This window comes from Symphalangus syndactylus, chromosome 8 (genome assembly GCF_028878055.3).
Source record: "Symphalangus syndactylus isolate Jambi chromosome 8, NHGRI_mSymSyn1-v2.1_pri, whole genome shotgun sequence".
Classification (NCBI taxonomy): domain Eukaryota; kingdom Metazoa; phylum Chordata; class Mammalia; order Primates; family Hylobatidae; genus Symphalangus; species Symphalangus syndactylus.
This window is the reverse complement of record NC_072430.2, coordinates 14,390,706-14,406,369: the sequence shown is the minus strand read 5'-3', so window position 1 is coordinate 14,406,369 and position 15,664 is coordinate 14,390,706. Positions and strand designations below refer to the sequence as shown.

At 41.2% G+C, this 15,664-nt stretch overlaps 1 protein-coding gene and 1 long non-coding RNA gene across 5 annotated transcripts in view; one reads left to right on the top strand and one right to left on the bottom strand.

Moving 5' to 3' along the window:
* RCOR1 (REST corepressor 1) overlaps nt 1–15,664 on the top strand; it is a 140,834-nt gene that overhangs the window by 88,244 nt on the left and 36,926 nt on the right. For 2 of the 4 annotated variants that reach the window (XR_008659321.2, XM_055288096.2), the window contains exons 3-4: nt 3,077–3,160; nt 6,112–6,177. Coding sequence is in view for 2 of the 4 variants with exons in the window: in XM_055288096.2 (XP_055144071.1) it covers nt 3,077–3,160; nt 6,112–6,177 (150 nt within the window). In the remaining 2 variants the exon portion in view is untranslated. The remainder of the gene's footprint in view (nt 1–3,076; nt 3,161–6,111; nt 6,178–15,664) is intronic. The other 2 variants (XR_010121998.1, XM_055288097.2) reach the window with 1 other exon arrangement.
* On the bottom strand, nt 3,075–5,155 carry LOC134737281 (uncharacterized). Its single transcript, XR_010122004.1, has 2 exons — nt 4,893–5,155; nt 3,075–4,268 (listed from the first exon to the last, which is right to left on the bottom strand). It is a non-coding gene; the product is annotated as an uncharacterized lncRNA (long non-coding RNA).

The window sequence follows — 15,664 nt, the reverse complement described above, 5'->3', positions numbered from 1 at the left end:
AGAACACACTATACATGTTTAGAACATTTCTTCTGAGGATAGTTACTGCTGTGGTAATGCAGTTACTGTTGTGGTGATGCTAATGAGAATAAATCTTGCTAAAATTAAGAATCAAGACAGCTGAAGACCTATGGAAAGCAATTGACCGAACAGTACTACTTCAGGTCAGGTAAGCAGTGGCAGTACAAGAGTGAAGAATGGATTCTTTGTTACCAAGGAATTAACAATCTAGTTGGGTATTTACTGGGTAATACAATACAAAGTAAGCAATGGTAATTGGTTATGTGTATGTCAGTTGTGGCATGAGAGTTTCTACCTCGGCTAACTGCTGAAGCCCTTTCTGTCTGTCTTCTCTCCCTGTCCAGCTTTGTTCTTGCCTGTCTTTTTATTTTTTACAGTCCCTCTCCTTTTTGGCGGGGGCGGGGGAGAGCTAGTGGGAGTATACATACCCCTCGTTAACCAACTGTGATGTAAGTTAAGATTTTTTTTAAATGTTTCTGTTTTTTAAAAACAAGTGAATAGAGCATTTATTATCATGGAGGAAAAAATCCTCAAAGAAAAAATCTGTTTAGCTTTTAAATTATTTGTGAAATCGCTAATCTTTGAGGCAAAAAATTTTTTCCCGTAAATTTAGGAGAACATGAGATTTGAGTTTTTAAGGAGTTTATAGCGTGCCTATGTTTATTGTAGATTTTAATTCCAGAGAGCTGGTGATTGGAAATTATGGACCTATTTGTTCCAATTTAAACTTTTAGCATTTAAAAAGGAAGAGATTAGAGAAGAGAGAACCAGACAGTAGGTATATACTTTGTAGAAAGATATAGATATTTAACGTAATCCCAGCACTTTGAGAGGCCGAGGCGGGCAGATCACCTGAAGTCGGGAGTTTGAGACCAGCTTGGGATGCTGAGGCAGGAGAATCGCTTGAACCCAGGAGGCGGAGGTTGCAGTGAGCCGAGATCGTGCCACTGCACTCCAGCCTGGGCAACAAGAGTGAAACTCAGTCTCAAAAAAAAAAAAAAAGAAAAAAAGAAAAGATACAGGTATTTGAATACCAAAGTTGCTTCTGACTTCCTCATTTTATAGAGAGTGAACTGTTGTCAGTTGGGAATTCTTAAGCCATTTAACTTAAATGCTAAAATACTTAATGTGGATATCATGGGGAGGAAAAATGTTCTTTATATACTTTGGTTTTTGATCATAATTTATGGTGTCTTTAAAATCTAGGCTGTGTAGCATAATGGTTAACACCACCAACTCTGGCTTCTGCTGTTTTCATACCTCTTCCTTAAGCTTCGACTCAGCTTCACTGCTCATAGGTGTGATGTTGGGCAGCTTACTTCATCTCTCTGTGCTTTAATTTTCTCATCTATAAAATGGATAGTCGTAAGATTGAAATGATGAACTAAGGCATGTCAAAGTACAGAGTGCCTAGCACATAGTAAGCATATATAACTGTTATAGCAATACTCTTGCCATTCCCTTTGATTTCTATCTGTTTGATTACCCAACTTCAGAAGCCAAAAATTTTGGAGTCACAAAACGTTTTTTGTTCCCTAACATAATTAAGTTAAATTTACTTATGCTTAGCATCTCAGGATATGTTGAAAGTATGGGTGGCCAGTTCATACATTTAGGAATAAGAATTATAAGAATTTACCTTTTTTTTTTTTTTGAGATAAAAACCTTGCTTTGTACCCCAGGCTGGAGTGCAGTGGCACGACCTCAGCTTACTGCAGCCTCTGCCTCCTGGGTTCAAGCGATTCTCTGGCCTCAGCCTCCCAAGTAGCTGGGATTACAGGTGTGTGCCACCATGCCTGACTAATTAGCTGGGTGTGGTGGTGCACACTTGTAGTCCCAGCTACTTGAGAGGCTGAGGCAGGAGAATCGCTTGAACCCGGGAGGCAGAGGTTGCAGTGAGCCAAGATCGCACCACTGCACTCCAGCCTGGGTGACTGAGTGAGACTCTGTCTCAAAAAAAAGGTAAACTCAAAGGCGGTCACTCCATCCTTTTTGTCATATTTCTTTCTCATCTACATCCTCTTCCCATCTGCAACAGACATTCAACTTTTAATTTTACCTAATTCATACTGTTCACGCTTTGGGTCCTTTTCACTATTCTATTATGGTTCTTTAAAGTAACTGTCTCTGAGATTTTACTAAAAATGTAAAATTTCCTCTTTATGAAACCTAGAACACACTGGTAGACAAAATTAAAGATGGAAGATCTGGTGGTATCATAAAAGAAGAAATTCATTAACCAGACTCTGGGTTTCCTAGATTTTTGTTTATAGTAGGTTGTATGTTATATTTAGTTGCATTTTTCCCCCTAGAGTTTAGGTTCCATAACTTTCATCATATTTTCAGAGTAATTCATTTAAAGGAGAAAAGGTGGCCAAAATTAACCTTTAGAATGAATAAGTTTGGGCCTAACCAGTGTGAAGGTATGGTCACTGAACTTCCTGTTTCTCGAGTCTTTGCCTTCTGAAGATAATGTTTTAGATATGTGTATTGTAATAGATGACAGCTGCTTGCGGTTAATTCAGTAATACATGTCAGCTCCACCCTTGGCACTTTTAAATCTTTTGGCCTACTATTTTGCATTAGATTTTTTAAGAATTAGTATGCATTTTAGAAGTTTCCTTTCAGGTTAAACTTTTTAAATAGTTATTCTTTAATAATGCTGTTAAAAGAATTTTGAGATTTCTATTGCCAAGTCACTAAAAAGTTACCCAGGCAGAGAAGGCTAAGGGTGCTGCAAGCACACATGAAGAATTAATATTTTAAAAGAACCTTTGAGCACCTTGGCACGTGTAGATTTCTTTTTGGATGTCTCATGCCTGAAAGCAGAGCAGCATACTGTAAAATCAGTAAAAGTAGGAAAGGACTTCCAAGTAGAAATGTTTCAGCAGACTCTCGCCTCCCCCATCTCCATCCTCACTCTGATGTTAAGTGTGGGGTCCCATTGGGCCAGATACAGGTAAAAGGTGGGTGATGTCATTAAAAGGTATTGTTACTTATAGCTTATTATATGTGTTAAATTTTAATAAGAATTTTCTCTTTTCTTTCTCCCAAGCCAAACTGGCAAGACGCAGTCAAGAACGCGACAATCTTGGCATGTTGGTCTGGTCACCCAATCAAAATCTGTCAGAAGCAAAGTGTAAGTCTTGGAGCACTTTATTTTCCACCTTTCTTGTTTAATGTAAGGTTTTAAAGGTACCTTTGAAGCTAAAAGCTTCTATATGTATTAAATTTCTCTTCTATTTTAAGATAAATAATTTAAAGAGTTTTTAAGTGTATATTTCTTTTTTAAAAAAATTATTATTATTTTTTGAGATGGAGTCTGGCTCTGTTGCCCAGGCTGGAGTGCAGCAGCATGATCTGGGCTCGCTGCAATCTCTGCTTCCTGGGCTCATGTGATTCTCCAGCCCCAGCCTCCTGAATAGCTGGGATTACAGGCGCCCATTACCACACCCAGCTAATTTTTGTATTTTTAGTAGAGATGGGGTTTTGCCATGTTGGCCAGGCTGGTCTCAAACTCCTGACTTCAGGTGATCCGCCTGCCATGGCCTCCCAAAGTATTGGGATTACAGGCGTGAGCCACTGCGCCCTGCGATCTATTCCATTTTTTAACATGTTCTTTTTTACAGAGCACTAAAAATCTGCCTCCCTGTAATTTGTAAAAGCTTTGTTTTCCTGAACTTTACTAAATAAGTTTGCTTCCATATGTGTCCTTTAAATGTTCCGTCATCGTATCTCCTTTACTGTCTTGAGTCCAAGCTAGTTGCTTCAGGTGCCTTTTCAGGTGTTTTTTTGGGGGGTCTCTTTTCATCTTCTGTTGTCCTTCTAAGTATGTTCCAGTTGGTCACAATGTCCATCTTAAATTGTACTCAGAACTGAATATGAAGAATACTGAGCATTTTTTGAACCTTTATGCCAGCACAGTACTGATGCTTTTCATACTCCTGTATCATTCAGTGTTCACAGTAACCCAGGAGGAAGATTTTGTCTCTGTTTTACAGATGGCATCCCATAGTTCAAAGAGTCGGAGGGTTGTAAAAGTAGCACAGATAGTGAGTGGTGGACCAAGTAGTTCACTCCTGGGTCATAATCTCTCTTACTTCTCAGGCTGTGTTCATTCAGCCTGTTAGCCACTGTCTTTCTGTTATTACAGTTTAAAGTTGTGTTAGTCACTTTTCCTATTGTATTACTTATTGGAGTCTTTGGAGTCAGAATTTAATTTTAATATTATCTTATTTTTCATAGACCTAGAAGAAAAGAGCAGAATATGGAAAGTTAATTGATTTTTAAACAATGGTATTGCCTATAAAATAAATTTACAGTTTTATTGTAAACCCTGATTACAATTGTTTTAAGTTTAAAGTTGGTTAAAACTTTAAACTTTAAAATAACTAACCTGTCCACTGAGGCTCCCAGTGGACAGCGAGCTCGGCTTATGGCTGAGACACACTTGAGCCAGGCCAGAGGCGTAGGAGGACCAAATTTGACAGATATCAATACACGATTCTTACTGAGGCCTTTGAAATGGACCCTTATCCTGGAATTACTGTCAGAAAAGAAATGGCCAGAAAAACAGACTCCCGAGCCACGAATCCAGGTTTGGTTTCAGAATTGGAGAGGTGGAGTACCGAAAAGAAGCCAGAGCAGCCCCAGCGCAGAGGCAGCCTGGGCGCAGGCCCCCGCCCCCGCCCCCGCCCCCACCCCCGCCCCATCCCAGATCCTGGTCAGCCTGGGGGAAGCCAGCAGGGCTTCCTCAGGGTCCCAAGCAATGTGGGCAACTTCTCTTGGGAATCGGAGGATGCTTTGGACCAAGCTCTCCTCTGGGGGCACGCTGAAGTTCCGTGCGCGAACGTGGCCCCCGCCCCGCTGACCTGGAGATGGCAGCCAGTGCGCCGGGCCACCCTTAGGGAGACGTCCCTTGATCTCCGCCCTCGGGCCCAGTGCTGCTTCCGGGTCCCTCTTGCCACCAGCCCTTCCCACAGCTGGAAGCTGGCAGTGCTGGGCCTCAAGTTCATCCCAGGGCACCCGGCCTGCTCCCCGTACACGGGTCCCTAGCCCTGCGGGGGCTGGGGCTGTGCCCTCCTGCTGTGGAGCAGCAGCCGAGGTGGGGCTGGTAGTTGGGGGAGGCGCCTATGTGCGCCACGACCTGGGAGCAGCCCTCTCCGCCCCAGCCCCCGCAGCTCTGACCGTATCCCGTCTCTCTGCCCCTTTCCTGGCCGTAGCCACAGCCACAGCCGTGGCAGGGCCCCACTGAGCGCTAGGAACAGGTTCCTTGTCTTCCTCCAGAACCCAACTCGCACAGGAGGCCCCAGCACCCCTGCCCCCAACCCGCTGCGGAGTCTGAACCTCAAGCCGCTGCACGGCAAACCCGTGGAAATGACCTGTCAGTGTCAGGCAATGGAAGACAGATGAACTAAGCCAGGGCTCATCGGTAGTGTTCCCGTTATGAAAATTGAAGAGGAATATCAAGATTTGTTTACTTTGTCGTGGAAGGGCTTCCAGACATACCTTTCAGGGAAATCAAGTTGTTAGGGTGGAAGGGCCTTGGGGTGCATGGGACCTGGGGGTTTTCCTTAGATGGGATAAAAAAGGATTGACATTATAGAATTCATCTGTCTTTCCATTTATTAACCGAGTAAACACGGAGCACTTAGAGTGAACAAAGTCCACTAGAGAGAAGGCAGGATGAGGACGGCTTTGTAGAAATGTGTTATTTTGTATCAGTAAAGAGCAATGATTTCTACTCTGGGAAAAAAACAAACACTTACCTAAAAGTAATATTTACATATTGTTGAAAGTTCATAGATAAAAGTAGAAAGAATAAAAAAAATTCACCTATTATTCCATCACCCAGAGGTGATAATCGTTAAACATTTTGGGGTGTTTCTTCCAATTTTTTTTGTATGTATTTATATAAGTGAGATGATAGATTATCTGTGTGTGGGTATGTGTGTATTGTCTTCCTGAACATCGGACCTAAGCAGTTTCCACGTTGTTAAAACTGCTTATAAAGGTTTTAAATAACTAGATGTAATACTTTATCATATGGATGTATCAGTATGTTTAACAATTACTCTATTGAAAATTTAGGTGTCTCAGTTTTGGAAGAATATGGAAGTCTTGGTTGTCCAGCACTTATTCTGACATTAAGTAGAAGTAAGTGATTTAGGACATATTTCTAGCAGATACTAAAAAATTGTATATAAGGATGTCTGGAGATCCCTGGCTTTTCTTGTGTGTGTGTGTGTGTGTTGTTTTTTTTTTTTCTTTTCTTTTCAAAGTGGCTGTTCAGAGTTCTGCCTCTTAGGGTTACTGAAAGCTTATAAAGTTATGTTGTAATTATAAAAATAAACGCTATTTTAGAAAATTCAAACAGTACATAATGCATAATATATAATTGTTTTCCACAAAATGTGAACTGTTATCAGTCTGCTCATAAATACATCTGGGACTTTGTTTCATCTCAGTATATCTACAGTTATCTAATTTTTTTTTACTGTAACTAGTATGGATGTATCATAATTTAGCCTTTTTTTAAACAAAATTACCTGTATTACCTATTGATGAATATTTATAATCTTAGTTCTTTTTTAAAACTCTGTTTTTTAAAAAACCTGATCCATAGAATGACTTTAGCTTAACATTAATGAATTGTACATTTCTTTTTTTTTTTTTTTGAGACAGAGGTTTATTCTTATTGCCCAGGCTGGAGTGCAGTTGTGCAATCTTGGCTCACTGCAACCTCCACCTCCTGGGCTCAAGAGAGTCTCCTGCCTCAGCCTCCCAAGTAGCTAGGACTACACATGCAGGCCACTGCACCTGGCCTTGAATTGTACATTTCAGAATAGCTAGAAGAGGGCTGAGTGCGGTGTCTCACCCCTATAATCCCAACACTTTGAGAGGCCGAGGCGAGCTGATGACTTGAGTTCAAGAGTTTGAGACCAGCCTGGGCAACATGGCGAAACCCCATGTCTCTCCAAAAGTCCAGAAGTTAGCTGGGTGCGTGGCATGTGCCTGTAGTCCCAGCACTTGGAGGCGGAGATGAGGATGCTTGAGCTCAGGAGTTCAAGACCAGCCTGGGCAACATAGACCTCCCCTCTATTAAAAAAAAGGAGGGGGAGGCTAAAAGAGAATAATTTTGAATGTTCCTAATGTAGAGAAAATGTAAATATTTAGGATTATGGATATCCCAGTGACCCTGATTTGATTATATGAATGTATCAAATTATCACATGTACCCTGGAAATATGTACATCTAATATGTATCAGTAAAATAAAATACATATATTTTAAGAGAGGATCTTGGCTCTGTTGTCCATGCTGGAGTGCAGTGGCACAGTCATAGCTCACTGCAGCCTTGAACTCCGGGGCTCAAGCTATCATTTTAAAAAAAGCAAGAGTGAAGATTTTTGCCCCTTAATACATTTCTTATTTTCTTGTTTAAAATAGATTTCATATTTTAGAGGCATTTTAGCTTCACAGCTAAATTGAGCAGAAAGTACAGAGTGCCCATTTATCTTCTGCCCCCACACACCCACAGCCTCCCCCAGTGTGAACATCCTGGGCCAGAGTCCACCAAAGGGATACGTTTGTTACAATCAACCAGCCTACAGTGACACATTTTTATCACCCGAAATTCATAGTTTACATTAAGCTTCACTCTTGTGTTGTACGTTCTGTGGATTCAGGCAAATGTATAATGACCTGTCCACCAATGTAGTTATCTTCGTTTCACTGGTTTAAGAAACCTCTGTGCTCCACCTGTTCATCTCCCTCTCTGCCTCCTAATCCCTGGCAACTGTTGATCGTTTTACTGTTTCTGTAGAATGCCTTCCAGCTGAAATCATATAGTATGTAGCCTTTTCAAATTGGCTTCTTTCACTTAGCAACATACATTCAAGGTTCCTCTGTCTCTTTTCATGGCTGGATAGTTCATTTCTTTTTAGTGCTGAATAATATACCATTGTCTAGCTATGCCACAGTTTATCTGGTGTATTGTCATGCTAGGAACTCCTCTCCCACCCCCACATTACAAACAGACTGATGTCTTCTGTCTTCCCCTCCTTTTTTACGTCGTTGTTTCAACTGAAATTATTGGATTATATTTTTTCCTTCACTTACGTTAAACTCATACATACTTTGTGCCTGGACTTCATTCTTTTCAGTGTTCCTGGCTCTATATTTGTTCTTTTAGGTGAATCTTAGACTTGTGGTAAAAAGTTCTGTCCAAAAGTATCTCAATTCAGATTATACTGAATTCGTGTTTATCTACTGAGTTTTCATTTACATTTTACTTGAACAGCTTTGTGTCTGGGAATGTACCAGGAGTGAAAGGTTCAGGAATCTCATACTCTAATGGAGAGACAGAAAAAATGAACATGTGAGCAAATAATTTATGTGTAGTTTTCCTAGGGCAACTCTTCCTTTTTAGAGGTAAAAACACTGGGGTCTACAGAAGTAAAGTCAAATGTTTAAGATCCCATAGCCAGTTATTATAGTAGCCAAGTTTTAGCTAGATCTCTTGTCTCCAGACTATATTTACCACACCTGTCTGCCTTTGTAGGCTGCTTCATTTAATAAACTATAATTCAATGCTTAAAACATTAATACTATACTAGTTTTTTTGGGCTGTGTCTAAGTAAAACCCATTTAATGAGAGATATGACTTATGGGATATGCCTAGAAAATGTGGCCTGTAGAGAGACGTTTCATGTTGAGGAAGTGTAAATAATTCCCAATAACATAGATTAGAACAATGAGTTTAAATATTAAATGATCATGGAAAATTACTTGATGAAACCATGACTTGAGATTTCAGCAACAAAGGAGTGAATGAAGTGCAATCTGCCATCATGTGTAATCTGGAGGGTGGCAGACTGAGAAACTGAAAAATGTTCACTTATTGGAGAAGAGTACAGTTGACTCACATGATTTTTACATCAAGCATCTCCCATGTACCACTGAGTCAGTATTCTGATGTTCCCATTGGGACTCAGCAGAAGGTGCTAGCTTTCCTAGGTAGAAACAAAGAGTTGAAGATGGTTGACATTTGATTGAAATGTGGAAGCGTGAGTAGGAGTTTGCTGGCTGGACCAGGGGCATAAGTGCACACTAGACAGAAGAAATGATAGCATTTCTTTTTTTTTTTTTTTTTTGAGTTGGGGGTCTCGCTCTGTTGCCCATGCTGGAGTACAGTGGCGTGATCTTGGTTCACTGCAACCTCTGCCTCTTGGGTTCAAGCAGTTCTCCTGCCTCAGCCCTGCGAGTAGCTGGGATTACATGCAGGTGCCACCACACCCGGCTAATTGTGTATTTTTAGTAGAGAGAGGGTTTTACCATGTTGGCCGGGCTGGTCTTGAACTCCTGACCTCAGATGATCCGCCCGTGTTGGCCTCCCAAAGTGTTGGAATTACAGGCGTGAGCCACTGCTCCCGGCCAGCATTTTCATTTTTAAAGGTGTGAAGATGTGGAGAGGAAATCCAGCACTTAATTTTGGAGATTTGCCTGACTGTGACAAGTGTTGTCCCTGAGGCAGAGAGAAACGAAACTGGAAAAGCAGGCCAGCTTCTTAAAGGTTTGGAGGATCCCTTGAAGGAGTTTTAGCTAGAACTGATACGATTTATACTGAAAAGCTCTTGACAGTCCTGTGGTTTAGAGAAGAGTAGAGAAGAGGTTTATTGGTGGTAGTAAGGTGTTGATGCAGTTCCAAGTCAGAGAAGTTGATTGCCTAACCGGGTCAGTGCTGTTAAAAGGTGGCATGATGGAAATTCAGGAAGTCAAGTCAGGAGTATCTCAACTTGCCCCAAAGAGATGGAGACCATAGGATTGTGGGCTTAGTGACTGGTTCAGGCAGCCTTTAACATGCCTGTAAAGACTATTAAATGCCGTTAAGTATAGGCGCACTGTTCCATCATTTACTCCACACGTTTCTATTGAACCCCTATGAGGCACTCCGTTGCTGTGATAAGATATCATCTCTCCTCAGTCCCCACTGTGATATTGTGCAGCCACCCTTTGCATGGATTCCACACCCTACCTCTGCATATCCTCTTTACACCATTCCAGGCTGCCTGCCTTTGGGGACTCCATCCTCGTTCCAGTTGATCTGCACCCTAAATGCCCACCTTCCTCAGCCCTACCCACCGGCTTTAGAATACCACCTCTTGCCTTCATGCAGACACTACTGCACTGCACGGTGTACTTTTGACAGTCCCCTCTTGTTGCTGTGCTTACGTGTAGACCTACCTCAAGTTTGGACTTCGTTTGTTTAGAGAAGCAGCTGAACGTTAACAAAGTGGGCATATTAGAGTTTAAAATGTATGTAGAGTTTAGGCCAGATTGTAGGCCCAGTCTGGTTCCTTTTACTGACTTATGAAAAACAAAGTTTACCCAGGCACGTGTGGTCAAATATAATGCAAAACTGTGGCCCAAGGGTCTTAATAAAAAGGATGGATGAATCTGAGGATTTTTTTTTTGTTGTTTGATTATTATTTTTTTTTAAGGTAGGGCTTGAAAAGAAGGGGAGTGGAACTTAGAGGGGAAACTCGGGTGCAGCCTTGTCTGTTGTTTATAGTTTGCTTTTTAAAAATATATAATGAACTAAATTGCTCATGCTGAATGATGTTGCTGGTTCCCAGAAGGAGCAAATTTCTCAGATGCGCTGCTGTTGCCTTGGGTGTAGGATTTAGCAAGGTGACTTTTGGCTATTGGATATCCATAGAAACAGATGGTCTTGCTCGTTTATGCATTATGCATTTTATAAGTTATATATAGTAAGTGTTTTTGCAGTTATTTAAGTGTTTGCATTTTTGATTTTTTATTTTATAAAAATGAGGAAAAACTGGTCCAGTGGTAAGAATCATGGATGTCTGTGTTAAAATAGACAAAAATGGAAATCATTAGCTGTGCCAAAAACAAGCTGGCTGATTTTTTTGAGACAGAGTCTCACACTGATGCCTGGGCTGGAGTGCAGTGGCGCAATCTCAGCTCACTGCAACCTCTGCCTCCCAGGCTCATGCGATTCTCCTGCCTCAGCCTCCCTAGTAGCTGGGATTACAGGCACCTGCCATCGTGCCCAGCTAATTTTTTGTATTTTTAGTAGACACGGGGTTTCACCATGTTGGCCAGGCTGGTCTCAAACTCCTGACCTTCTGATTCGCCTGCCTCAGCCTCCCAAAGTGCTGGGATTACAGGTGTGAGCCACCACGCCCGGCCTGATTTTTTTTTTTTTTTAAGCTAGCTATTAACTATAAAGAAAAAAATCGCATGTAACATGGTGGAGGTAGATAATTTAAAGTTGTATCAAAAGACAAGTTTAAATTAGGGATTTAAAAATAAGTTTTAGCTTTCTTGGAATAAGAGCCGTACCTATGACATACACAAAATTCATTTCTAATTTAGGATGTTTGACTTACTATATTGTATATGAAAGTTTAGAGTAATATGAATAATGTGTAATATATCATATATAATTCTAAACTTTCATATAGATACATAGTAAATGTCAGGTGTCTCTATTCAGAGCATCCCAATAGCTTTTCAATTCATTGTAAGTTAAAGTCAAAAGAACCTGACACAGCCTGGGCAGCATGGCAAAACTCCATCTCTACAAAAAAATTAACCAGGCATGATGGTGCACACCTGTAGTCCCAGACTCTTGGGAGGCTGAGATGGGAGGATCACTTGAGCCCAGGAGGTCCAGGCTGCAGTGAGCTGTGATTGCACCACTGCACTCCAGCCTGGGCAACAGCAGGACCCTGTCTTAATAAAAAGAAAGAAGAAAATAATAATAACACAAAAAAAGAACTTGAAAGTAACAAGGCCCTACGCAGTCTGACCCCACTTCTGCCCTCTTGAACTCACCCAAAATATCCTCCTTAGGGTCTTCTCTGTTCCCTTCCTCTAGAGTACTCTTCTCCTAGATGTCCACATGGCTCACCCTCTCAGTTCATTCTGGTTATTGCTTAAGTGTCACTATATCAGAGAAGCCTTGTTTGACCACACAAACCACTCACTGTCTTAACTCGCTTTCTTTCATTCTACTTATCATCACCTGACATCGTATTATCTACTTTATGTCTCTCGTCTCTCTCCACTGTAGTGTAAAACTGAGTGGAGGAACTTGGTATGTGTGTTTAGTTCTCTGTCAGTCCCCTTTTGGCATGTGGTGGGTGTATAATAAATAAGTTGTTGAATGAATGAGAAGGTGGTGGGAGTGCGGGATTCCTCTGGATAGAGATTTGCAAATACAGGCTTTTCTGCCATTTGCTCTGTAACTTGGGTTGTCTGGAATCTTCTAACATTTCCTTCTTTGTCCCTTACCTTGTGGCTATCACTTGTTTACTCAGTAACTTGCACAGCTGCTTGTGTACCAAGCACTGGCAGGCACTGGCGAAATACACAAACAGTCTGACAAGTCCCTGCCCAAGTGTAGCTTACAGTCTACGGGAAACTGCACTGGTAAATAAGTTCATTGAGCGCCGTGAAGGAGAAATGTGCTTAAACAAATACCACATATTCTCACAAGTGGGAGCTAAACATTGGGTGCACATGGCCATAAAGATGTGACCAATAAACAACACACTAGGGACTACCTAGGATGGGGGGAGAGGTGGGGACAAGGGCTTAAAAAGAACCTGTGCTGAGTGAGTCATGGATTCGTTTGTATGCCAAACCTCAGCATCATGCAGTGTATCTTTGTAACAAACCTGCACACGTGCCCCCTGATTCTAAAATAAAAAGTTGAGGGAAAAAAACAAAACAAAACAACTTATTCTTTGGCTTGGGTGTGAGCAGCAGTAGTGATAGGGTAAGCCTATATTGGCCTGGTTTTCAGCTTTTTAAAAATATGTGGCTAGAAGAGGTTGACGCTTGTGACTAAAATGAGTCTTTTGAGTGTGTGAAAAGTATTTTCATCATTTTAATTTTTTTAAGTGCTCTAGAACTAGCTAAAATGGGCAAAACTTACTAGAATAAACATAGCTGAATGAGCTAAATTTACAAACTAGTGGAAGCCTTCTATTAAACAGTAATTTACCTTATAGTCATATTAATGTCTAATCTGTATCTTTATAAAGAAAAACGTTTCATTTTGTTCAGTTTTAGTTTATCCTTTCTGTTGACAGTGGGCATCCATTATCAGTTCTTGACTACTACAAATATTACTGCTGGAAGCATTCTTGGACCTATTTCTTGATGCCCATCTGGAATATATATGCTAAGTTCTGAGAGATCAGTGCCAAATTATTTTCAAAGTGGTCAAACTGGTTTACACTGCTACCAGCAAAATGCAGAATTTATTTGCTCCACATCCTCTCCAATAATTGCTGTTGTTGGACTTATACGTGTTAGACCAATCTAGTGTGAGTATCACACTGTTTCATATACCAAGGAATTTTGCTGTTTTAGTTGGGTCTGTTAATGGCATTGGTGTTATGAAACAAATATTCCCACATTTTAAAAACAGGTGTATATTGATATATGTAGGGATGAAATGAAATAATTGGGATTTACTTTAAAATTCTTTAGCACATGTAAAGCACATTTTGGGATCTGTTCATCAAATTGTTCTGTGGATGCAGATTAAAGTATTGTTTCCGTGTTTAATTTACTGTCCTGTGGTTATGTAGGACAGTATACCTACCCTTAGAAAACACTTGCTGAATGTTGGAGAGTACTGGGTCATAATATATGAAAGCTACTCTCAAGTAGTTCAGGAAAAAATCACACACACACACACACACACACACACACACTTATTTTTATTATTAAAAATAGCCTCTAACTTACCCCACCATGTGGACATAGCCACTATTAAAGTTTGCTTCCGGATCTTTTCTGTATGCTTATATGCACTCTGATTTTAAGCACAAATGGTTACATCTTCTATGTAGTGGTTTTCAACTTCAATTTTCCTGCAATTAAAAATTAAACCGAGTTTTAGGCCGGGTGTGGTGGCTCATGCCTGTAATCCCAGCACTTTGGGAGGCCGAGGTGGGCGGATCACCTGAGGTCAGGAGTTTGAGACCAGCCTGACCAACATGGAGAAACCCCGTCTCTACTAAAAATACAAAAAAAATTAGCCAGGCGTGATGGCGCGTACCTGTAATCCCAGCTACTCAGGAGGCTGAGGCGGGAGAATTGCTTGAACCTGGGCGGCCGAGGTTGTGGTGAGCCAAGATCACGCCATTGCACTCCAGACTGGGCAACAAGAGCACAATTTTGTCTCAAAAAAAAAATTAAACCGAGTTTTGATCCTGAATAATATCACATCTTGTAGCATAATTTATTCAACCACATCTCTCCCTTCCTTCCTTCCTTCCTTCCTTCCTCCTTTTCCTTTTTCTTTTCTTTCTTTTTTTTTTTTTTTTTTTTGAGACAGTCTTGCTCTGTCGCACAGGCTAGAGTGCAGTGGCACGGTCTCAGCCCATTGCAACCTCCACCTCCCAGGTTCAAGTAATTCTCGTGCCTCAGCCTCCCGAGTAGCTGGAATTACAGGCATGTACCACCACACCTGGCTAATTTTCATATTTTTAGTAGAGTTGGGGTTTCACCATGTTGGCCAGGCTGGTCTTGAATTCCTGACCTCAAGTGATCGACCTGCCTCAGCCTCCCAAAGTGTTGGGATTACAGGCGTGAGCTTCTGCTCCCAGCCCACATCCCATTCTTGAACATTTAGATTTTCTTCTTTTTTCCTCCTATAAATAACACAAGTACACAGAAATTTATAATGTCCTCTCCCTAGTTGAAAAGAAAGCCCTCCTTAATTCTGCAGATCAGGTTTCTCAATTATGTGCATCCATAGTTCTTTTTCTCGGTCACTTATGACAATTAGAATTCATTATTTGTATGACTATTTCTATACTAGCCAAGGCTGTCTATACTAGACAGACTCCTGCAAGGAGGGATGGAAGGATGGAAGGTAGGTAGGAAGGTAGGAAGGAAGGAAGGAAGGGGGGAAGTGGTGAAGGGGAGAAGGGGGATGGGGGAAGGAAGGAAGGAAGGGAGGGAGGGAGGGAGGGAGGGAGGGGAAGACGTGCGAGTTCCATAAGGGCTGAGATTGTCTATTTTAATCACAGCTATCAAAGCAGCACCAGGCACACAGTAGGCCTGAAAGATTTGTTAAATCAGTGGAGAATAATATCAACATAAACAGTATATTTTATAAAAGATCACTTTGTTGCAACCTACTTTGAAAGCTCTTAAATAACTTGTTTATATAGCGGTGCTTATTGAAGGCTACTCTATTGGATGAAGAATAGAAAACCCTCCACATTGCAAACAGTGGGACTTAACAGTGGGAGAGCCTGCCCCTCCCAACTCCCTCTCACAGGCAGGAGAGCCTGCCCTCTCATACTCGTGTGTCACAACGGGGTTTAGCTTCCTTTTCAGAGCTAAAGAACCCACCCAGCCTTCCTATAACACAGACTCTCTTTCATCTTTAATGGACAGAATCAAGATTATTGCTGCCAGAGATAGAAAGTTGGGGAAAAGTCCTCGAGGGTCCCCTTCTTTGTTTGGAGCAATTTGATGCAGGTAGCTTGTATTTCTGTTTATCTGCTTCCTGTTTCGTCTTTTATCTTTTATCCATCACCTTAAGCATTTATGCTTTTTTTTTTTTTTTTAATCTTTAGAAATAGGGGCT